Source organism: Bidens hawaiensis, unplaced genomic scaffold (assembly GCF_021521415.1).
Source record: "Bidens hawaiensis isolate Kalapana, Puna unplaced genomic scaffold, B.hawaiensis_p1.1 tig00025205_1, whole genome shotgun sequence".
Taxonomy (NCBI): domain Eukaryota; kingdom Viridiplantae; phylum Streptophyta; class Magnoliopsida; order Asterales; family Asteraceae; genus Bidens; species Bidens hawaiensis.
This window is the reverse complement of record NW_027494020.1, coordinates 79,340-104,298: the sequence shown is the minus strand read 5'-3', so window position 1 is coordinate 104,298 and position 24,959 is coordinate 79,340. Positions and strand designations below refer to the sequence as shown.

At 41.7% G+C, this 24,959-nt stretch overlaps 1 protein-coding gene and 2 pseudogenes across 2 annotated transcripts; 2 read left to right on the top strand and 1 right to left on the bottom strand.

The window, feature by feature from the left end:
* The first annotated feature begins 2,985 nt into the window (after window positions 1–2,985).
* LOC143571160 (uncharacterized protein At1g76660-like) lies at window positions 2,986–5,009 on the top strand (annotated as a pseudogene). The gene is made up of 3 exons (XR_013142048.1): window positions 2,986–3,372; window positions 3,568–4,791; window positions 4,827–5,009. The product of XR_013142048.1 is annotated as an uncharacterized protein At1g76660-like (transcript).
* Window positions 5,010–6,341: 1,332 nt separating this feature from the next.
* LOC143571166 (BTB/POZ domain-containing protein At5g41330 pseudogene) lies at window positions 6,342–8,119 on the top strand (annotated as a pseudogene).
* Window positions 8,120–8,172: 53 nt separating this feature from the next.
* LOC143571170 (short-chain dehydrogenase TIC 32, chloroplastic-like) lies at window positions 8,173–23,632 on the bottom strand. The gene is made up of 8 exons (XM_077056664.1): window positions 23,524–23,632; window positions 23,098–23,329; window positions 22,947–23,000; window positions 14,324–14,346; window positions 9,210–9,363; window positions 8,791–8,869; window positions 8,452–8,670; window positions 8,173–8,371 (listed from the first exon to the last, which is right to left on the bottom strand). The coding sequence occupies exons 1-8, from the start codon at window positions 23,630–23,632 to the stop codon at window positions 8,207–8,209; spliced, it is 1,035 nt and encodes a 344-aa protein (XP_076912779.1). The 3' UTR covers window positions 8,173–8,206.
* Window positions 23,633–24,959: the final 1,327 nt, after the last annotated feature.

Below are 24,959 nucleotides of genomic sequence, written 5' to 3'. Positions count from 1 at the left end.
AAAAATCTTAAAAAGGTTTAGAGGATTGTACGTAGTTGTGAGTGGAAGAGAGATAAATTTTAAAGAGATGGTAAATTTTGAGTAAATTTGAAGGAACATTGTTTATGCTATATTTATGTTTTAATATATTTGAAAGTAGTTGTGAGTGAAAGAGATATAAAATATAATGATAAAGAGGTAAAAAACATTATTTAATTGTATATGAGAGAAAAAATAGTGTTTTTAGTGTAATTATAGAGATAGAGTAACTGTTGGAATGCTCTGATGCATAGTTCTCCACAAATGGGTATATATAAATAGTTCTCCACAAATGGATATATAAATGGGCGTATAAGAGAGGTGTTGTGGTTGCATTAGTAGAGTTAGCAGTTACGGGGTTAGTTAGTTGAGTTTGTATTAAAATTGTAAATTGTATCAATCTCTTTTATTTTATGCAGACTGTTAAAACATTCATTATGTGTCCCATAACTATAAACATAACAAATTTAATTTCTTCTTTTAATTGAATCATTTAGTAGTCCGATTAACTTTGAGTAGTTAACCGAAGTATGAATTTGCTAGTACCTGATAATTGGGTTAACTATATATTAACAATAACTAACTAGCCGTCTAATGCAATAACTGAATATTATATTATTCTAACACTACAATATATCACACACTGCAAGCATAGAAGGGAACTTCTAATTTTGATATGAAAACGTAGTTCTTTAAATAATTTGTATGATTTATATTGGTGAATATGTGGGATCCCTTTTATGATGAAACTTTTAATCCTTGCAGCCTTTTTGGTATATTTAGTGATAAGAAATCACAAAAAAGCCAGTTTCCATAAGTAATTTATTCCTAAAATTCAAATGAGAATGCATATTTTTTGTTAATTGTATCTTGTATTTATAATTTTCGTTACTGTTATATATATATATATCAATTATAAAGTTTCTGGTAAGACACAAACTACTACTGTGCTAGCCCTACATGTTTTTAAGCTTATGGTACAAACATCAAAGGCGTATTACCGGTAGTTACAAATTGTCAACGGTAGTTACAAAAGGTCACGTGATGTATGGTTCTTTTTTATGACAAGAGCGTACAAGCTGGTAAGAAATTGATACAACCCTTCTTCCCATTTTAATTAATATAGTAGCTGGTAAGCAATTGGTACAACCCTTCCTCCCATTTTTATTAATATAGTAATATGTTCTTTTTATCTTTTCTAAATATCTTCTCTTTTATATTTTTTATTAACTTATTATAGTTAAAACTAAGAAGGTGTTTGGGCTTCCATATTTTTAACTTCTTAAAATTTATAACTTATGATAAATTAAAAAAAAGTGTTTGAGTTTCCTTATTATGTGAGAGAAAATGTTGATAAGTTAAACATTTGTAACTTATAACTTCTTCTTATAAGGATGTGAAAATAAGGAATCCCAAACACCCCCTAACTTTCAACTCTAAACATATTTAGTTACCTATCTCGCTTGCTTCTTTTCAGCGTTGTTTAGGTTTAAGTCTATCGATATAGTAGGTAACAAATACATCATCATCAGCACCTTTATACAACCCCGCCGCGAAGCACGGGTTGCAATCCTAGTTGTTTTTAAAAGTTATACGGTATTCCATTCACAAACCTAATATATATTTTCATGAAAAGTAGAATCCTTTTTTTTTTCATTTATAAGAGTTAATAACAAAACAACTAGGGGTTCGGAACTTCTATGAAAAGGCAAGAATATTTTGAAGGTGGGACCCAAGGGGAGGAGAGAAAAAGGCCATAAAAAAAGTAGATGGACACACGTGCACACCTTATTATACTCAAGAATCCTCTTTATTTTCATCAATTAACATTTAATAATTAAATAATATAACTTTTATCGCTTTCATTCTTGCTTCAAAACAGGGTCATGCTCCTTGTAAATTACTAAATTACCCCTTATAATAACCCTAAACAACCTTGCTAATTAAAAACTAAAAAGGGCAACTAATCTTGGGCTACTTGTTGTGGAGCGTCAAAGGGGACATCAAAGATGAGGTGGTCAGCCCTTAACACCGTGTTGGGTCGTTAAGACCGGGGTATTAAGGGGCGTTAGTTAGCAGGGTAACATGGTTTTTAACAAGGAAATGATGAGACCATCCTCAAATAACTAATCATATTTTTTTTCTTTTTTTCCTTTTATTTAATGTCTAGTAAAATCACAACGCAAGAGTTAACGAGTGGTTTAGTTACAACACCACTACCTACATAGCAATGCCATGACCATTTAACTAACTAACAAACTATTCTCCACAACACCTGACCTTATAAAAAGACGATGGAAAACAGTAAATTAATTAAAACTTAAAAAGGCAAATCCTAATAGAAAAATGTCACATTTCAGTTGTCAGATCTAGACATAGAGTGATATGGATTACCGATTACCTCAAAAAACTTGTTATGTATTTTGATTCTAATAATGAGTTGAGGTAATATGCCTATATTTTTAAGGCATTATATGAAAGATTTTTACTATAAAAACTTGTGTAGGCTGGCATTGGACTCATCAGTGGTATAAGATGATGAAATTCTTGTGAAAAGTAATCTTGATCTTAAAATTATGTCGAATCTCATCTTCACAAGCCAAGAATTATGTTGCGAATATCAATACAAAGGCCCTGGAGATGAAGACCACACAAAAGTATCTCTAACATAAACATATGTATGAAGAGATCGATTTATGTATATACTGAGAGTTATATTCTCATAACAAAGTTGCGAGAGGAATATTGATTTATGAATATTGATTCTCATATGTATGAAGAATCATGTTATGTATCTACATAAGAGCGAATATTGATTGTGAAATTTCGTGTGTCAATTTACACTCATGCCACAACTAAATCTACAACAAGAGAAACCAGTCCACATTCATTATTCATGGCATGGACAAACTAAGGTTTTTAATAAAGGCAGGAACCATGCCCATTTGGTGTGAGCTTCAAAAATGCAATGTAATCAACATGTACACCATTGAATGAAGGATGTGAAATTCAGGTGTACCTATTAAATTCCCAAATCATGAAAAGGGTATTTTAGTAATCTCACAATTAGCAACCCTATACACCTTTTTTAGACTTTTTTAGCTTATGTTCCCAATAATAATATTACTTTACACCCAAATAATTAAACAAAATCTCAACACCATCAAATAGCAGCAGATCATAGATGCTTTCAGAAAGAGAAACAAAACACTCAATCACCGTTAGTTTTTCACTTTGGTTTCTTGATCATGAGAGGAGTGAATGATGACACCATGGTCACCATTAACGCCGCCGCGTCGGCGATCCAGACTGCGGAGAACAGAGCAACTCAGTCTTCTTCACTCTTCAGTTCAGGTAAAAAAAAATCAATCTTTTTTATTCAATTATGATCTTTTGAATAAACTGTTGATGGGTTTTGTTTATTGATCAAAATCCTTGATGGGTTTTGTTTGTTTTCAATTTTAAGATCTGGGTTTCAAAGATCTTGAAATCTTGATTATCCGTTAAGCTTTTTTTCTGTTGATTTGTTGATTGATTTTAATCATTTTATACAGAAAAGAAGATGGGTTAGATGTTGGAACATATCATTATGTTTTGGATCTCAAAAACATACCAAGAAAATTGGTGATTCTGTTATTGTTCCTGAACCTAGTTTTTTACGAACCGAACCTCAACCACCGACAACCATGTCTCAACCACCGTCAGTTGTAATTCCGTTCATTGCCCCACCGTCGTCTCCGGCGTCTTTTTTACAATCGGAACCATCGTCAGCCACCCATTCCCCTGGCGGCGTCCTGTCATTTACGGCAGTCTCCGGTGGCATGTATTCGCCTGCCGGACCCAATAATATGTTTGCCATTGGCCCGTATGCGCACGAAACACAATTGGTGTCACCGCCAGTGTTTTCGACTTACACGACCGAGCCGTCCACCGCGCCTTTTACACCGCCTCCCAAGTCGGTTCACATGACCACACCGTCCTCGCCGAGGTCCCGTATGCGCGGTATTTCGGGTCGGGTAACCAAAACAATATCCTACCGTACGAGTTTCATTCGTATCAGTTGTACCCAGGTAGCCCGATGGGCCCGTTGAAGTCTCCCGGCTCGGGCGTTTCTAATTCCGGCGCATCGTCCCCGTTTCTTCATTTCCCGACTAGAGGGAAGGTGTCACCCTGTCAATGGGGATCACAGACAGGATCTGGGGTGCTGACACCAGATCCTGTGGGTCCCATGCCTCGTGATGGATGTCTAGTCACGAGTATGGGACCTTGTAGAAACCAGGATCAACCGCATTTAGTTGATCATATGGTTTCTTTTGAGGTCACACCTGAACAAGTTGTCAGGTGTGTTGAAAGGAGGCGGTGTGCTGATGTGGCGAATGGCCGTGAAGGCTCCAATGGGGAGGATGGGCAGAGACATAAGAGGGGTCGATCCACAAACACACTCGGGTCTGTTAAAGAGTTCAACTTTAATAGTACGGATGGAGCTGAACCCGATTGGTGGACACGTGAGAATGTTGTTGGAAACGAAAACGGGCCAACCAAGAACTGGTCTTTCTTCCCGATGATGCAGCCAGGTGTCAGCTAATGATAAGAAAACCGACAAAATCGACGAAAGAAACATCAAGAATTCAGGAAATCAAGAATCACAAGATATTGATGGCCCTTTAGGAGTTGGTGTTCCTACATAGAAAAGATCTCTTGTTTTCCCTTAAAAGAGACATAAAACCTAACACTCCATACATATAAGCTATAAATAAGATGTGATTGAACAATGTACAAGTGTATTATGACCTATGTGATTGAACAAGAAAATTGTGAAGAAATCAAGATTTTGTAGGTCAAGTGTTGTCTTATTTTGTTTAGGCAAATTGATGGTGAGAATGGTTTTTTCTTTTCTAATGATGTTTTGTATCTTCACATGGTACTACTTTTGATGCATTGTGTACATGTCTTCTATTAATGATGTTTGAAGAATCCTATGTTTGGATGGTGTATCTGCTATTTGCCTATTGGTGTCAAGACTATGGTCAGGAATTGGAGAGGATATTCAAGAAACCTCCAATAAACAGCATGTTCAAATATACATGTATGCAGATATTCCAGTCAAAGTCAAAGTCAAAATCTATGGTCAAACAAATATTGTAGTTTACTTTGACCAAGTGATTTTTCTTTTTCTTTTTGGGCGTTTGACAAGAAACAGGATATATTTCTCTATTTCTCGTGACGTCTCAAATTCATAATATGTTGCGAATGAACCGGTCAATTTTGAGTGAACCAAATAAAACCAGTAAAAACTTCAAAAGAAAAATGAATGAACCGTCAATTTTGAGTGAACCAAATAAAACCGGTAAAAACCGTAGAAAAAAATGATTAGAACCTGAGGAACCTGACGAAGTTCACATCTTTGTTTGTTGATAAGTTTTGAAGTCAACGTTGACCAAACAAACCAACTTAACTAATCAACCCTTAAAGCTAAGGGTCCTAACTTTTCAAAGTCATTGATGAATAACGGTTAGTTAATCCAAATTAATTGATTGTTAAAACAATACTCAACTTACTTGCCAGGTTGATACCAAACAAAGACTAGTAGCTAAACTATGACCCCACAAGTAAGAAATTGGCAACTTGACAACTTGCATTGCACCCACCAGATTCCCTTTCTAATCATCTATCTTAAACGTTTAACGAATAACTTTATAAATAATCTTTTATGAATTAAATTATACAAATTGGTTTTTTAATAATCAAGATACCTGTTTTATTTATAATGACAACTTAATATTTGTCACTTATAAGTTTCATTGCTAAGAAAAATCGTATTCACGTTTCCGCTCGACTTACACTTGATTTTGCCCACAAAGAATATATGCTTATGTTTTTCATTCACAGTCATTACTGTGAACGAAACGAGTAATGTAAATTTATGATGTTTGCCTTTGAAACGAAAGTAAAATTTCCGAATATCGTTAGTTATATTGTCCATATGTCATATGACATTGAGTCATAGTTCGAATTATTAAAATACAATTTATCATTATCAATAATCAATATAGAGCGTCTTTAATACATGTTACATTGAAAGATACAAGAGAATAAAAGATACTGTAACATTTATAGTTTCCTACATGATCATGAAAGATGATAAGTTGTAGCAGAAGAATGAAAGAAAATGTTAATAAAAATTCAAACAAGAGATGTAAGTTTACCTACTTCCAAGTTGTTTTTGTATTAAAAAAAAATTAAAATCTAGGAAATTTTGCAGAAATATTTTATGGGGCATATTCTATTGTGATTGGAACATCTCCCAATAAATAACAATAAACACATACTTAAAATCTTCACAAAATCACCCAATTATCTGGTCCAGCTTGGCTTGCTTCCAAAAGCAAACTGCCAGCCTCCTATGTTGACAACCATATATGTGTGACCACAATATTATTATTTGCTTCTCACTTAACCCCCTCTACAAAACACCTCCATCCCATTATTTCCACCACCATTTTGCCTTCAAAAAACTTCAAGAAACCATCAAATCTTGATAAAAATGCCTCCTTTTTCACAATCAGAACCCATCTCAAATGGGTTTTCAGTTTCACACAAAACCCATAAACCCAACCACCAAAACTACCACTCTTTGACCAATATAATCACCATTGATGTAGGTGGTCAACTCTTTCAAACCACCAAACAAACACTAACTCTAGCAGGCTCCAAGACCATTTTCTCCAATCTTTTTGATTCTTGTGAACCAAATAATATTAATAACATCCCTTTTATTGACAGAGACCCTGAATTGTTTTCAATCCTTCTATCTTTATTAAGAACAGGCAATCTACCCTCAAAAGCCAAAGCTTTTGACATTCAAGATATCATCTTTGAAGCAAGATATTATGGAATTGATGACCTTCTAGTTCAATCTCAAACAAACCCATCTCAGTTTGAGCCTTTTAATCTTGAAAAATCATGTATTTTGCCTTTAAGTGGTAGAGACTCACCTTCTGCTATTGCCACAACACCAAATGGGTCAGTTCATGTCTCCCATGGCAGCAAGATTACATCTTTTGACTGGTCTTTACAAAGAAAGTCAACAACTTTGACCAGTTTCACAGCTATTGATTCGTTACTAGCTTTATCTCCAAATGTTGTGGCAGCTGGTGCTACAGATTTTTCAGGGTTGCAGATTCTTGATCTTGATTTAGGGTTTGTTACACAAACATTAAGCTGGGCTAATGCAACTAAATCCAGCTCAACTGTTCAAGCTATTGGGGTTTCACCTGAGTTCTTGTTCACTAGTTTTGAATCTGGAAGAAGAAACTCAAACACCATAATGGTTTATGATGTTAATAGTTTCAAAGCTGTTACTGAGATTGGTCATAATGAAATATTTGGAGCCAATCTTGACTCTGCAATCCCATCAACTAAGTTGAGTTGGATTCCTAGTATGAATCTGTTAATGGCTTCTGGGTCCCACAGCAGTCCTGCTGGTGTAACAGGAAACATAAAGTTTTGGGATTTAAGATCAGGGAATGCGGTTTGGGAAGTCAAAGAAACCGCTGACTGTTTTTCGGATATCGCGGTTTCTGATACCCTTTCGGCTGTTTTCAAGATTGGTGTAAACACGGGAGAGGTTTCGTGTATCGATTTAAGAAAGTTTGGATCTTGTGAGTTATGGGTTTATCTAGGTGAGAGTAAAAAAGTCAACGTTGACAAGAAAGTCAAAGAGGGGTTTGGTTGCAAGATTGAAACACATGGGAATCAAGTGTTTTGTGGTAAGCAAGGGAAATTGGAGTTATGGTCAGAGGTGTTAATGGGCTCTTCGAATAATGTTAAAGATCGAATCTTTAGGAAGAATGTGTTGGGACGCGTTAAGGATTTGGGCGGAAGTAGGATCATGAATATGGGGTTTGGAGGAAATAAGATGTTTGTTACTAGGAAAGATCAGCAATGTGTTGAAGTTTGGCAAAGCTCAGTGAGAAGATTTTAATTATTACAAGTGTTAAAAATTTTTATTCTTTTGTTCATTTGTATGTAATTTGGTTTGTGGTCTATATTAACATAAATACTAGAATTCATATTCTAATACAACATTAGATGTAACCTGGCACAACATATTATACCATACACTGATTCTAAAACATCATCCACCATATTAAAACAAGGAAACATCCAAAGGAAGCTCTCATAAGCATCACTTTGACTTGGTCAACTTCATTCCAAATTCCCATAGTTTCTTGGCCAAATCGGCATTTCTAGCCTTAGCGCTCGGTTTAGCCAAATTATTGTCAGCAAAATACTCGCCACTAACCCCTTTTACCTGGGGGTTTAATGCAAAATAGCATGTTGTTGAAGCTCCCTGAAGACAAGACCAAGCAACAGTTACGAATTTATAGTTATTAGCTAACCAATTATACCAGTAATATTTAAAAAACAAACCTGTGGGATATCCTTTTGAAAGTGTTTAAAGAGTCCATATAAGAAAACTATATCAAGGAATAGCAAGACAAAGTTAACATCATAAACAAGAAAAAAAGCATTGTTATGGAAAAGTTGAAAAAACTTGTGATTACTAGACATAAAGTTCGAGTGGCGTGAAAGATTGGTTGCGATAACTCCAGGATGCAACGCGTTGGCAGTTATGTTTTGCCCTTCTTCCTGCATTTAACAATAAACATGCTACTTGTCAGTTGCCACAACACACCTTTGCAACATTAAGAATTCGTGATTTTAAAATTTATAGTAATTATGAGTGCAGTTATCATATGTTATAATTACCTTGAGGCGCCTTGCTAGCTCCTTGGCGTGTAGAATGTTAGCAAGCTTTGATTGCCCATAAGCATAGAAACTATTGTAGCTGAAAAGTTGATGAATGGATGTTAGGTGAAATCAAGTGTCATAACCGGTTATATATAGAGTTTGGATTTGTTATCTCACTTTCCATGCCAACTTTTATCTCACTCGCGCTAAATCTTAGTATTGTAAAATAATATATGTTCTATGTCGTCCAAAGTATTGATGTAGGTGAGACAAAAATGAGGTACGAAAAGTGACAGAGTCCCGACTCATATGACAAAATGGTAAAGCGAAACAAATCGAGTAAACGCTAGCTAAGGCTCTAGTTTCCACTTTCATCGTTAATCACAAAGTGTGGTCCGCAAAACGCAATAAAATGTACTAAAAGGATGGACTTATACCATTTTTCATCGTTTAGTTTATCGAACATGATTCCTTCTTTGTAAGTTAGCCTATGAAGCACTGATGAAACTATAATGACCCTCCCTTCTCGTCCATATATTCGAGCAGTATTTTTCATCGTATCCAACAACAGATTCGTCAAATGAAAATGCCCTAAATTATAAGAAAACATGAGTTCCTTTATGAGACGTTTCTTCTATGAGAAACAAAAGTGTGATATATGAAATAAAAACATAACCAATAATACATAACATTAATATAATACAAGACATACTAATAGCACGCATATATAATTTGTATATAATTATACTATATAATCATGTGCTTATTTAGAATCATTGATTGATTGGTTAACTTTGTTTAGATGAGATTTATATTGATTCAAATCCCAAATATATCGGGATATCTCTTGTATATAATGGAATGTAACCATCAATGAAAGGACGACAATTTACATTCTCTTATTCTCTTATATGGTATCACGCAGCCAGCCGGCCCTACCTCTACAATAGACGGTTCTCAGCCCCTCCACCCCAATCACTTATCACCTCTGTTCATCCTCCCCACCCGATTCTCGAATAATGGAATCAAAATTACACCCCGCAATTACCGTTTCCAACATCAAAACCCTTGTCCCGATTACCCTCGACAATGAAACCGGACAATACACATCTTGGTCCGTCTTGTTCAAAATCCATTGCCGTGTGTATCAGGTTTTCGATCATCTCCTTCCCCGCCCCATACAACCACAACCCGCCTCGAAGACCGAAGCACCTAAACCCGATGACCTATGGGATCGCCTTGATGCCATAGTTCTCTAGTGGATATATGGCACCATCTCCATGGATCTCCTCAACACCATCCTCAAACCTGACACAACCGCCCACGAAGCCTGGACGACCCTTGAAACCTTATTTCAAGACAACAAATCCTCCAGGTGCATTTAACTTACCCAGAAGCTAAACAACACCCGCTTGGATAACTTTGACAATATGGCAGCCTAATGCCAGGAGATCAAAGTACTCTCCGACCAACTTGCCAATGTCGAAGCACCCCTAAACGACGAGCAGATGGTACAACAACTAGTCACCAGGCTGAATGAACAATATGAAGGGATCGCCATGCTCATCTCCAACCTTAAACCGTTACCCACGTTCCACGAGGCACGGTCCAAACTCATGCGTGAGTATGACCGAAAAACGAACATGTCTCTTCATGCCTCTCAAAATACAAGCACGGCTCTCAACTCCACTACCACCAAAACCGATGCCCCAACCAACAACACCTGGAACGACCTACGTTTCACTGACGGTACGTCGGACCGTGGTCGCGGTAGTGGCAGGAGCCGGGGACGTGGCCGAGGCCGCTATGGAGGACGCGGATATCCGAACCGGGGAGACTCTTTCTCTACACATGCTCCACAAACACCCGTAACCGGTCGCTGGGTTTTTCAACCAACATGGGGTCCACCATCACAAAATACACAATGGACAGTTCAGCCTCCATGTCCTTATCCCACCTCCTCTCGCCCCACAGGTAATTAAGCCCCGGGAATTCTTGGCCCACGCCCAAATCAGTCTTATGTTGCTGGATACGCGCCCACCGACATCGAGCAAGCCCTTTACACGATGTCTCTCAACCCACCAGATTCACCCTGGGCTATGGACAGTGGAGCAACAACACACATGACGAATCAACCAGGTAACTTCTCGTCTTATTTTAATAATTGCAATAATCGAAACATAATCGTTGGCAATGGCTCGACCATACCCGTTCTTGGACATGGCACCCAAACCTTAAAACCACCTTTCCCACCTTTAAAACTCACCAATGTCCTATACGCACCTAACTTACTTCACAATCTTTTATCTGTTAGACACCTAACTACGGATAACTCGATTTCAATTGAATTTGACCCTTTCGGTTTTTCTGTGAAGGACTTCAAGACGCGGATCCATATCCTACGATGCAACAGTACCGGTGATCTGTACCTGCTAACGCCACACATGCTCTCCAAAATTAAACCTCATTCGGCAAATGTGGCTACCTCCCAGACACTATGGCATCAACGTCTTGGTCACCCGAGCTCAAGTCCTTTGCATTCTCTCAAGAAGTCGTTTATTTCGTTTTCTAAGTTTAATAAACGTATTTGTGAACCTTGTGTTTTCGGGAAGACTGTTAAACTTCCTTTTATAAATTCATGTAATGGCACTTTATTACCTTTTGACATTATTCATAGTGATCTCTGGACCTCACCGGCTTTGAGTTCCGGGGGTCACCGCTATTATATTCTATTTCTAGACGACTATTCCAATTTTTTATGGACTTTCCCCTAAGTAGAAAGTCTCAAGTTTACTCAATCTTTAATCACTTCTACAAATTAATTCTAACACAATTTGATAAAAGAATTAAACAACTCCAATGTGACAATGGCAAGGAATACGTAAACAATTCCTTCCAACAGTTCTTCGACCAACATGGCATGACTTTCCGTCTATCATGTCCATACACCTTGTCCCAGAATGGTAAAGAGGAACGTAAATCCACACCATAAACAACATGGTCCGAACACTCCTAGCCCAAGCCAACCTTCCACCCACTTACTGGCACTACGCCCTCGAAACCGCCACCTATCTTTTAAATATACTCCCGAACAAACCAAACAACCTTATCAACCCGACTCAAGTCCTATACAACCGCCCACCCTCCTACGATCACCTACGGGTGTTCGGTTGCTTATGTTACCCACTAAAGCCATCCACTACCATACATAAACTCGAACACCGCTCTAATGCGTGTGTGTTTCTCGGGTACCCGCCTCAACATCGGGGATACCGATGCTTTGATCTTACCACTCGTCAAATGATCACATCTCGTCACGTAATCTTTGATGAACATGTGTTCCTTTTCGCCAAACAACCCTCCCCAAAATCGGACCCTTACTCCTTCCTATCCGATCCATCCCACCCGACAATTTGGAACCACATCCAATCCATGTCTAAACCACCCGCCCAACCCAATCCACCACCCGCCACACCCAACATTTCACCCGAACCCACTACTGCCACCACACCACCAGTCCACCCCACACCTCCACGGGCCAACACAACACCGGAACCTACCTCCCCTGCCTCTCGGCCACACCCTACGGCCGAACCTATCTTGACCTACACTCGTTGCGCCAGAAAGCCGAACCCTCAAACACCCCAACACGTACCCACGGTCCAACAGCACGAGTCCATGTCTAACCAGGCCAACCCACAGTCCATACATTCATCCTCTACACGTACCATGCGCACACGCGCAATGGACGACATCTCTAAACCAAAACCTCAATTTAACCTCCATACTACGTCCATTCAACCCCTACCAACTTCACCCAAAACAGCCTTGAAACACAGGAATGGCGAGCCGCCATGACCAACGAATTCGATGCACTTAATAAAAATGAGACGTGGGAGTTAGTCCCGTGCCAACCCCACATGAATGTAATTCGAAGCATGTGGATTTTTCGTCACAAGTTTAAATCAGACGGTTCGTTGGAGCGCTATAAAGCGCGTTTAGTATGCGATGGTCGGGGACAACAGGTTGGCGTAGATTGCGGGGACACCTTCAGCCCGGTTGTCAAACCGGCAACCATTCGCACTGTGTTATCACTTGCGTTATCTCAGGCCTGGGCGGTTCATCAATTGGACGTGACAAATGCTTTCTTGCACGGCCACTTAAACGAGACAGTATACATGTATCAGCCCATGGGATTCAGAGATAAAACACGTCCTGACTACATTTGCTTACTCAAGAAGTCATTATACGGTCTCAAACAGGCGCCCCGGGCATGGTACCAACGCTTCACGGACTATGTGTTGTCGTTGGGTTTTAAACAAAGTCGCAGCGATAATTCCCTATTTATTTACCAGAACGGGCAAGACATCGCGTACCTTCTGTTGTACGTGGACAATATATTGCTGACCACTTCATCAGATGCCCTTCGGTTACATCTTATGGCACGTCTTGGTTCTGAGTTTGCCATGAAGGATCTTGGACCGGTAAGTTACTTCTTAGGAATATCGGTCAACAGAACGGGAAATACAATGTTCTTATCTCAAGAAAAATACGCGCATGAAATTATTCATCGAGCCGGGATGAATTCATGCAAACCAGTCGCGACACCTGTGGATACAAAGGGTAAACTCAGCTCAAACGGCCCCGGGTATGAAAATCCGTCCCTCTACAGAAGCCTCGCCGGTGCATTTCAATATCTAACCTTCACACGTCCGGATATTTCGTATGTGGTCCAGCAAATTTGCATGTACATGCACTCTCCTCGTCACTCTCACTGGAACGCTTTGCAACGAATAATCCGATACATCCAGGGAACTTCTAACCTTGGGCTGACCTTAGGCCCGATCACATCTCACTCTCTCCGGGCCTACACCGATGCTGACTAGGCAGGATGCCCTGACACCAGAAGGTCAACTTCAAGTTATTGCGTATATTTTGGCAACAATCTACTTTCATGGTCCTGGAAACGCCAAAGTACTATCTCCCGATCCAGCGCAGAAGCGGAGTACCGAGGAATCGCCAACGTAGTTGCCGAGATATGTTGGCTCCGTAACCTCCTTATGGAACTTCATCATCCCCTTAGTTGAGCATCGTTGGTGTACTGTGACAATATCAGCTCCATCTACCTATCGGGCAATCCAGTTTAGCATCAGAGAACTAAGCACATCGAACTCGATATTCATTTTGTCTGGGAACATGTTCAGAGAGGTCTTGTTCGAGTTCTTCATGTTCCCACACGATATCAAGTTGCAGACATTTTCACGAAAGGTCTACCGAAGGTGTTATTTGAAGATTTTCAGGCCAGTCTCAGCCTTCGCGAAACCTCCGGCTTCGACTGCGGGGGTCTAATAGCACGCATATTCAATTTGTATATAATTATACTATATAATCATGTGCTTATTTAGAATCATTGATTTATTGGTTAACTTTGTTTAGATGAGATTTATATTGATTCAAATCCCAAATATATCGGGATATCTCTTGTATATAATGGAATGTAACCATCAATGAAAGGACGACAATTTACATTCTCTTATTCTGTTATACATACCAAGATAGTTAGTCGCGAATTGACTTTCGATTCCATCTTGAAGAAACACTAAATGTCCCCGGCAGATTAAGGATAATCTTAGGGTTAAGTAGATGTTTCCCACGAGGGTTAGGTCCGGCAAAGATGGTTGTTCTTCTCGACCTGCAAAACAGACACCGTGAGCTCGTTACTGAGAAGGGGGGGGGGGTTTCCTCCTTGTGACCACCCTCCGGCGTGAGAATCAGACTAGATTGCTCTGAATATAAGTGTATATTGAGAGAAATAGCTAGAGAAGATAAGATAATATGAGATGATGATACCGTTCCAAGGTGTTGGAGTATTTATAGCCGAAGGTAGGTTTCCAAGCAGGTACGGCCAGCTGTATAATATTCCTTTTCCACCAACTACGGGCTATGTTCGTGCCACGATGGGAGTTGGTGGGTAGGCAGCGGCTGATGGCGACGTTTTGTACTGGAGCGTGCTCCTCCTCGTACTATTGTCGGTGAGCTGTCACCCTGTGATTGGTTCATGGGTCGCTTTTACCAGATCTTGTTTTTTTGTCCATACCTTGGTAGGTATAGTACAAAAGATCTTCTGGAAGCATACGGACTGGCTCTTTTGGGCGGGAATATCCCGCCCTGCTCATTCCTTCAGGTGACATTGCTGAAGTATAAGAGTTAGTGCCTTATGCGTGTAGCTTTACTGTTAGTGCGAGTAGCCTTCCTTCTTGGTTTGTACCCACAGCTGCGGGAACAGGCAGGGTACTGTACCAAGGGAGGCTTTCCTGCGGGAATAGCTGGCTTACTGCGTGTAAGGTCTTCTCTGAGCCTGGTGGGTCCTGAGGAACCAGTTGATCTTTGCGCAGACGTACCTCTTTAAGGTGTGTCTTGCGGGTCCAACTGGGCTTTGCGGGGACCTACCTCTTCAAGTCCCCCAGTCCATTGTTCTTCTCATGAATTGTTAATGAGGTGAACTTTTGGACTTTAAGCAAGGGGTTTTAAAGAGGGGTTTTTGTTTTTTAAGGTTTTCCGCGGGGATTCTTCCCGAAGTTTTCCTAATGTCACTTGCAGAAATTCCCGACTTTTCTGCCTGATCTTTGGTTATGATGCGGGTAGGTGTTTAACCTCTTCGCAAGTCGGGAGCGTTGAGTTTCACTTGTATAGATTCTTCACGAGGTTTTGGTAGTTTTGGACATAGTGATCAGTTATGTTAAACCACCAATTCCACCTTGAAGCTTCAAACAATCTAGTTCTCAACGTTCCCGCCCTGCGGAGGTGTTATTTCTCTTTCCGCAAGCATGGCCCATAAGATCCTTCTTGGGTTCAATTCCCTGCAAGTGCTGAGTATGTGAAGGGTTTCGCCTTGACACTGTACCCGCACTTGTCTTACGGTTCCTTGTTTTCCAAGGTATATTGGCTTCAATTCCCTGCAAGTGCTAAGTATGTGAAGGGTTTCGCCTTGACACTGTACCCGCACTTGTCTTATGGTTTCTTGTTCTCCAAGGTAAGGGGGTATATTCCCTCTTATTTTTGAATCTTTTTGAATCTCTGAAATTCGAAGAGTTGGTGAAAGGATAAGGATAGTCCAAACGGCTGAAGGGACGTTGGCGTCTTCTGACGGTTTCAGGACGTGCAGGAAGTTATGACGACGTGACAGCATGTGGTCAATCAGGACGCTTTTTCAGGCGCGTGGGCGCGAGTTTCATGTCACGCGCCATTCTGACACCTGTTGCCAGCTTTCTTTATCCACACGTGTCGCCGTTTCATTGCACCTGCGCTCTCTCTCCCCTCCGCATTAAATTCATCGCATTCATTGCGATGAGTATATAAGGGGGTAGAGGGTGCATCTCATCCCATACCTTCACTTCACTCTTCTTTCCCTTTTAAGCGATTTCCGGCGAATACTCATCTTTTCCAGCGAGCATTCTTCTGAAACCGCTTTCTTTAACACTTACACAATGTCTTCTTCTACTCATGATCCCGAGGTAAACGTCGAGGAGTCCGATGTATACCTCGAGAACCCGACGTCCACGTCTGATAAGGACGATAAGAGTACGGCTGGCGAGTGCCAGTGTACTCTTTCTGTCGATTTATACCACTATATCGTCAAGAAGTTCATGCTCGAGCCTTATGAGCCTGAGTTTCCGGAGCCCCACCAGACGGTGTATGATGCCCCTAAGGGCAAGATAGGGGTTTATGCCTCGTTCTTCATATATGGGAATCTCAGATTCCCATTAACGAAGTTCGTATACCGTGTTTTGGAGAAACACGGTGTACACTTGACGGAGGTGCACCCGATGGCGATTGCTAAGGTTCGCCATTTTGAATGGGTGTGCTGCATTCTGAGCATCGAGCCCCGCGTCAACCGCCTGATGACCTTCTACTCCTGGAGGTGCATCCAGGGCTGGTATACCTTGGTTACTCGGATCAAGTGGTTGAAGATCTGCGCTACTGAGCGCAGTCTTCGTTCTTGGAAGCGGGAGTTTTTCTATATCTCCGCTCGCGTCGTCCCCATCGCGATGACGTTCAAGAATGGGAGGGCACTCCCCAACCTTCACGCCTCCAATTACCAGGAGACGGAATGGTTCGCTAAGATCTCAAGATCCAGACTCCGGTTTATCGCTTTGCGGAGTTTGGGATGGTGATGCTCGAGATGAGCCGCGTATGGAAGGATGCCGGGTCCGGGACGCCGCAAATACTCATCGTCCTTGAATACGGTTTGAGCTCTATTCCTTACGGTATGCTCCATTTTTTGTGTTGGTTTAGGGTTTTTCTTCTAACGTTGTCTTTTTTTATTTCAGAGGCGAACGACCTGCAATCACTCTTGCATCCGCGTGAGACTGGTGGTCCCGCACGGTTGGGTACTCGTGATCTCGATGAGAACGAGTTGCCCATTCTGGAGCAAACGGCGGATAGATTCGTAGAAGTCTACCCGCCGGGCCACGAAATTTTGAGTGCCACCCGGCCAGGTAAGGAGTTTTTTAATCCTCGTCCTCTTCATGCTCAAACTTCTACTGGAATTCCTCTGATTTTGTCATCTTCTGATGAGGAATCCGCAGATGGGCCTTTCTTTGTGAGGAAGAAGAAGGCTGCTGGCGGGAAGGGCATGGCGAAGGTTACTTCCGTCGTCGACCTGGGAAATCAGTCTGATTCCGAGACTGAAAGTGAGGAGGCGGCGGGGAACCTTGGTGGTGGCGAGACCATTTTTTCGGAGGTTGAGACGGCTGTCACCTCCGAGCAACCAAGAGTTGCGACGGTGACTGGCGTGAAGAGGCCAGTTCCATCGGGTTCGTCTCCGCCTGTCAGGTCTTTCAAGATTAAGAAAACCCGTAAGTATAATTTTTTGTTCATCTTTTCTGCATTTCCTTCCGTCTTTGTTTTAATATCTTCTCTTCATGCAGGAGTGGACTTATCCGCTTTTGAGAACGGTACGGGAGGGAGCAGTTCAGGACCCACGACGGTAGGTTTGGTCAACCTATCCGAGGCGATGACCCAGGAGGCTGCGCCTGTTTTTGGTGCTGGTTCAGTTGCTCACACTGTTGAAGCAACTGTTCCAGTTATGACGTCATCTCCGCCGGTTGTCAGTGCTATCTTTACTACATCTTTCACTGGACCGGCGGTGACTTTTCCTGCGAGCTCATCCGCAGCGGCGACCACGGTTGTCAGTTCATCTCCAATGAGTTCACCTCCGATGGTCTCTACCACGGTGGCTTCTACTATGCCCCCTCCGGTGTCAGCGACTACCTCGTCCATGGCCGGTTCTTCAGGTATGTTTGGGGTTGGGACCTCTAGCCAATCTTTGCCTCCTTCCCATCTCCTTGACCTCTTGGATGGATACCCTTAGGTTCGGGTGATGGGTTTGGCGGCTACCGGCCTGTTATCGACCCTACAGGTGCATGGGGTTACTTTGGCCTATTATCTATTCTTATCATTTTTTCCTAACTGTTTGTTTTTTGTAGTTTCGGATTCCAATGAGGTGTATGCTCCAAGGTGGAATATCCGCCGAGGAACAACCCTAAGGACGGCTGCAGATTGTGTCGACTGGGCGCGCCATGCTGCTCCAAGCGGTGCGTTGGGGGAGGCAATGGCTAGCTACCAGGAGGGTAGGCCGTCCAATGAGCTACGAATCCTTCTTGCCCGGATGCAGCCGCGCGTCGAGTTGCTTTGTCGTGAAAACGACAAGTTAAAGACGGCGCGTAGCCTGGAGGTGGCTCAGGTGCGTTCGCTGCGGGAGGAAAACAAGAGGCTTGCCGCCATTGCGGCGGAGAAAGAGAAGGCCTTCAAGGACCTTGAGGTCGAGATTCAGGCCAGGCATGAGGCCCGTTCCAAGGCTACCCAAGCCGTTAACGAACAGCTTAGGTTGGCCAAGGAAACTGCGCGTAATGCGACCGAGAGGGCCACCAAAGCTGAAGCCGTTGCTGAGCCTCTGCGCACTGAGAACGAAGAGCTCAAAGCCAAACTAGAGAAGCTTCAGCAGGCTCATGATGCTTTGGCTTTAGAAGATGCCAAGAAGCTCCAAGAGCTCCTGGATCAGAAGGGTATGCTTGATCGCACTGAGCGCAAGCTTAAGGGCGTTGAAGAGGCTGCTGCTAAGGATGTGTTGCTTGCCAACCTCAACAAGAATGAAGCCGAACGCGCCCGCGATCAAGCTCAAGCTACCCTTCAAGAGGCTCTGACAAATAAGGAGTGGCTTCTGCGAGAAGCGTTGCCTCAGGTATGCATAGCTCCATAATTAATTAATTTTTTTTTGCTTTACGCTTTTCTTTATACTTAGAAAAGTTTTTTATATATATTTTTTTTGTAGGTTGTGCATCGGATTTTCGCGAACACATCTTATGACGATGCCATGAGTGCAGCCCTCAACGCTTCTCATGAGGACGGGGAGAAGGCTGGTTTCCTGCTTGGTCTAGGATTTGCAGAGAAGGGCATCCCGCCTTCCAACTTTCCTTTACACGATGCAGACACTGAAGCTGCCTACGACCAAGCTGTGACCAGTATGCTGCCTTCCCGCATCGGGTTGTGGAGAAGGTGAACGAAATTGCGGCTGCTGATGATGGGCTAGCTGTTCTCAAAGCTTTCCTTGAACCGCCACAACCAACTGATGGTGCGGGTTCAAGTGGGTTTGGAGGGAGTGGTCCCGAAGCTTGAACCTTGAGATCCCTTCCAACCGTTAGGATAGATTTGTATTTTTGTAGGCGGGTAGATACCTAGCCCTTCTTGTAATGTTTGAATTTTTATTGTGAATATAAATATTTTGTTAACGCCTTGCCTTGTAAACATTATATGATTTGCTCATGCATATTTTAGTTTAACTTAGCAATTTTCTAAGTGTTTTGAATAAGTTAACCTTTCGACGCGTGTTTGATAATAGGTTAATGTTCTGTTTCCTCTATCATGATTGTGCGGGTAGAACCGTCACTTTCACTTAGTAGGATGATCAAACTTTACCTATATCTGACCTGCGTGAAGGTTTTCCTCATCTCCTTAGAAATATTTACTGTTTTTGTGTTTATGCGGGTTGTGCCGCTTTCCACACGCAACGACTTACTTCCTCCCACACTTATTTATGCGGTGAATACCGGCATATCAGTGTGGTCAATTCATAAGTATAAAGGTAAGGCTATCAACACAATGTGTGAAAGGAGAATCATTTCCATTAGAAGTGGCTCTAGGCCTTTTCTTTACAAGTTTGGAATTGATCTACATGTAACGTTTGCGTAATTGAGCTCCATTCCATGTTCTTGGGATGGGGGTGCCATCGAGCCTTTCGAGCCGGTATGCGCCTTTTCCCAAAACTTCTTTAATGATGTATGGCCCTTCCCAGACCGGGGCCAGCTTTCTTGGGCGCTCTTGGTTCGAAGCCTCGTTGTTACGCAGTATGTAGTCTCCGACATTGAAGTTGCAGAGTTTTACCCGCGTGTTGTAGTACTTTTGCATTTGTCGCTTGTAGTTCTCTTCATGCGCTGCGGCTAAGTCTCTGCGTTCTTCGGTTAGCATAAGGTCTAACCGTCTTTCCGCATCATTGTCTTCTGGTTGAGTTATGACTCTTGGTGAGGGTAGGCCAATTTCGACCGGGACCATGGCTTCAGTGCCATAGGTGAGGCTGAACGGGGTTTCGCCCGTGCTTGCCTTTTTTAGCGTTCTGTTCGCCCAAAGGACATGTGGAACTTCGTCCACCCAGCCGGATCTATGCTCCAAGAGTCTTTTCTTTATGCCGTCGACGATGCTTTTGTTTGCTCTTTCCACATCACCATTACCCTGCGGGTGTGCCATTGAGGTAAAGGTGTGGGTGATTTGAAGTTCTTTCAGCCACTTTTATAGCTTCTGGTCAGCAAATTTGGTGTCGTTATCGCTCACCAAATTCTGTGGAAGTCCAAAACGACAAATAATAAATTCCCAAATAAATTTTTTGATATGTTTTGCGGTTCTTTGGGCTAAGGGTTATGCTTCTATCCACTTGGTGAAGTAGTCGATGGCTACCACTAGGAATTGAACGTTCCCTGCTGCTGTGGGAAATGGGCCTGTCACATCGATGGCCCACTTCTGAAATGGCCATGAAGAAGTGACTGGAACAAGTTCGTTCTTCGGGCGATGCGTGTTGGGTGCGTAGAGCTGGCAGGACCTACATTTTCTGATGTAGGCCAGCGCATCTGTATGCATCCTCGGCCAAAAGTATCCCGCGTTGTTTAGCTTAGCTACAACTGCGCGTGGACCTGCGTGTACTCCACAGATGCCTTCGTGTACGTCCCTTAGGAGGTATCGGCATCTTGGTCGTCAACACATCTGAGGAGTGGGCCAAGAAAGTTACGCCTGTAAAGTATGTCATCAACAAATTGATAGTTCAGTGATTTACAGCGTATCTTTCTTGCCTGTGTCTTTGACTCTGGTAGTATACCCGCCGTAAGGTAATTTATGATTGGTGTCATCCATGTTTCCGTTCCGGTTTGGATGACACAAATTTCCTTGTGCGGGACTGATGGTGCTCCAAGGAGTTCAACGCGGATGTCCTTTCCTAAGTGGGTGAAGGCTAACGATGCAAGCTTGCTTAACGCATCCGTAGATTTGTTTTCGCTTCGCTTGATGTGCACAACTTTGCAATCGTTAAAATCGCGCATAAGGGTTTTGGCTTGTGCGAGGTACAAGGCCATTATGTCGTTCACGGCCGTGTACGTCCCGTTTATTTGGTTGGCTACTAACATGGAATCCACGTGGGCTTCCAAGTTTTTCACCCCCATCTTCTTTGGTTTGAAGGCTTCCTCGAAATTTCTCTTCGAGCGGATGTCTTCTCTACGCTTCCCTTTCGCCTTATGACGAGGGTTTGCGTCACTGTCAGATTCTTCCCAATCTTCATCATCCGCATAGTCGCAATCGTTGCTCATGTTGAGCTGCTGTCGAGTGCTTCCGAATTTGTCATTGGCCTGCTGGAGTGAACGTAAACGTTCGTCCAACTCAGCCTGAAATTCTTTTTGACGTGCTTCCGCCCAAGCCTTAACTTGTTCAAGTGTTTGTTGGGGGAGTCTCGTCTGTTGCTTCTCCTCCTGGGTATCAATGAATCCCAGGGGAGGATTGTTTACTGCACCTGTCCCGGCTTGGGTAACCGGGGTAGTGTTCGTAAAAACCGTGTATTCACCGGTGTTCCCTCCAGTAGCTGGGGTTGTGGTTACCGGAGTTTCTTGGTCACTCGGTGGCCTTGGCATCGGAGTAACCTTAACCATCTTTCCAGAAGTTTTGAAAAAACTGAGAAAAAGAATTAGTTCTAGCTGGTCCCACGGATGGCGCCAATGAAGAAACACTAAATGTCCCCGGCAGATTAAGGATAATCTTAGGGTTAAGTAGATGTTTCCCACGAGGGTTAGGTCCGGCAAAGATGGTTGTTCTTCTCGACCTGCAAAACAGACACCGTGAGCTCGTCACTGAGAAGGGGGGGGGGGGGGTTCCTCCTTGTGACCACCCTCCGGCGTGAGAATCAGACTAGATTGCTCTGAATATAAGTGTATATTGAGAGAAATAGCTAGAGAAGATAAGATAATATGAGATGATGATACCGTTCCAAGGTGTTGGAGTATTTATAGCCGAAGGTAGGTTTCCAAGCAGGTACGGCCAGCTGTATAATATTCCTTTTCCACCAACTACGGGCTATGTTCGTGCCACGATGGGAGTTGGTGGGTAGGCAGCGGCTGATGGCGACGTTTTGTACTGGAGCGTGCTCCTCCTCGTACTATTGTCGGTGAGCTGTCACCCTGTGATTGGTTCATGGGTCGCTTTTACCAGATCTTGTTTTTTGTCCATACCTTGGTAGGTATAGTACAAAAGATCTTCTGGAAGCGTACGAACTGGCTCTTTTGGGCGGGAATATTCCCGCCCTGCTCATTCCTTCAGGTGACATTGCTGAAGTATAAGAGTTAGTGCCTTATGCGTGTAGCTTTACTGTTAGTGCGGGTAGCCTTCCTTCTTGGTTTGTACCCACAGCTGCGGGAACAGGCAGGGTACTGTACCAAGGGAGGCTTTCCTGCGGGAACAGCTGGCTTACTGCGTGTAAGGTCTTCTCTGAGCCTGGTGGGTTCTGCGGAACCAGTTGATCTTTGCGCAGACGTACCTGTTTAAGGTGTGTCTTGCGGGTCCAGCTGGGCTTTGCGGGGACCTACCTCTTAATATCTTTAGAAAGGGAAAATGGAGGAGCCATCACCCCTGCATTACAACTACAAAGTACAACAATCAGTCTATTAGTCTTATACACTCTAAATCAATTTTTGTAAAAAAATATATATAAAAAAAATGTGTGTATGTGTATCTTACATGAGTATGTTAAGTGGCAGACCCTTTGAAAAGTACTCATTTGCAAAATTTGTTACAGATTCTAGTGAGCTTACATCAAGCTTCGTAATATCAATGGTAGCACCAGGACAACCTTTTATTATGGTTTCTTTACATGTTGTAGCTGCTTCCAAATTTCTGGCAGCCATAACTACATGTACACCGCGTAAAGCTAGAACACGCGCGGTTTCTAGGCCAATACCACTTGTTGGTCCTGTAAACAGTAAATGACCAGGAGTAATAAAAAGCCATGATCACTCCAAATTAGCCACTTAATGAATTAAACTTATCTTAGGTACAAATCAAGATTCAACAAACAAAGCATAAGATCAATATATTTTTAAGCAGCCTTAGCTAAAAGTCACATAAATTGTAAATACTTGATATAAAGACAGAGAATATAAAAACCTGTTATGATGGCAGTCAGGCCATGACCATCAATTCCTTTTGTAACATCTTCTGCTGTGTTTCTGGCTGAGAAACCAGATTTTCCTTTGAAAGCAATTAGCCAAGGCATGCTCACACTTTTTATTATTATTATTATTATTATTATTATTATTATTATTATTATTATTATTATTATTATTATTTTCCTAAGATATATAGTAAAACCAAAGTTGGATTCTTGTATGATTTTATACCAATATGGCAATCATTAGTAATTTATAAATTCTGTACACTCAATTACTGAAAGGATCTGGAGTGCCTTTTGACTTTTATTAGTGTATCAAGGGCAATTTAGTAAGTACAAAGATGGAAGAAATGACAAAATGGCGCCTTTCCTAATTAAATTTTGCTATTAATGATATGGACAATGAACATTATACATTACATGTGTTCAAATGGTTTTAGAACAGGGCAGGTTTAGTAACATGACCCGTTGTTTGAATTCATTTAAACTAGTTGGTTGGGTCATACCCTTTTCTTTTCAAAAATCTCATCAGATTTCATATTTTATTTGTTGGGAAAATTCACAAAATAACAGGAAATTTTCTAAAATAACCTAAGTGAAGAGAGAAATTCCAAAAATAATCAACCATTTTGAAAATTTCCATCGAAGGCCCGTCTCAATCTCGTATTCACGATAAAATTCAATGGCGAATGAAGAATTGTCATGTGACAGTTCCTCATTTTCCGTTGAATTTCATTCTGAAGATGAGATTGAGACGGGTCATTTTGGGAAATTTTCAAATGGACCGGTTATTTTAGGAATTTTCTCTCAAATAAGCTAGTTGGAGAGAGAAGTTTCCAAAATATATGACCCACCAATTATATCTTCATGCTTGAAAACTGTTCCAAAATTAATCTTCAAAGTTGAGATCATAGACAAATGAGAAACTGACATGTGACGACCAATTCATTGTCGAAGATGAAGTTAAGCTCATCTCATTATAGACGTGCACAAAAAAACCGGTTCCAGGTCGTACCCGGTGAACCCAATACCTGGTTTGGGTATTTATATACCCGAAAGTCCTACCCGGTTCCTCATATTATTTCTCAAATCGGGTCGTATGTCACACCCCAACTTAGGGCCTAGGCGTGTGACCACAAGTTGATACCTGTTTTGTAAAAACATCAGAGTTGCAGGTTAGTTTTAGCGAAAGTCTTTAATAAAATATTATCAGATTGAAAACTTATTAAACAGTCGGGTTTAAATACCCGTTCAATGTTTACAATACGTTTCTTTAGAAAACATAACTCTTTGTAATATTTTGCAATAAAATATCTGAGCCACCAGATAGCATCTAATGACTATAACTCCAATCTTCTATTCCTTTTTGCTTGTATGTTCTAACTTTTCTTGTTTCCCTGTAACATGGGTGGGAAAATACGTTAGCACAAAG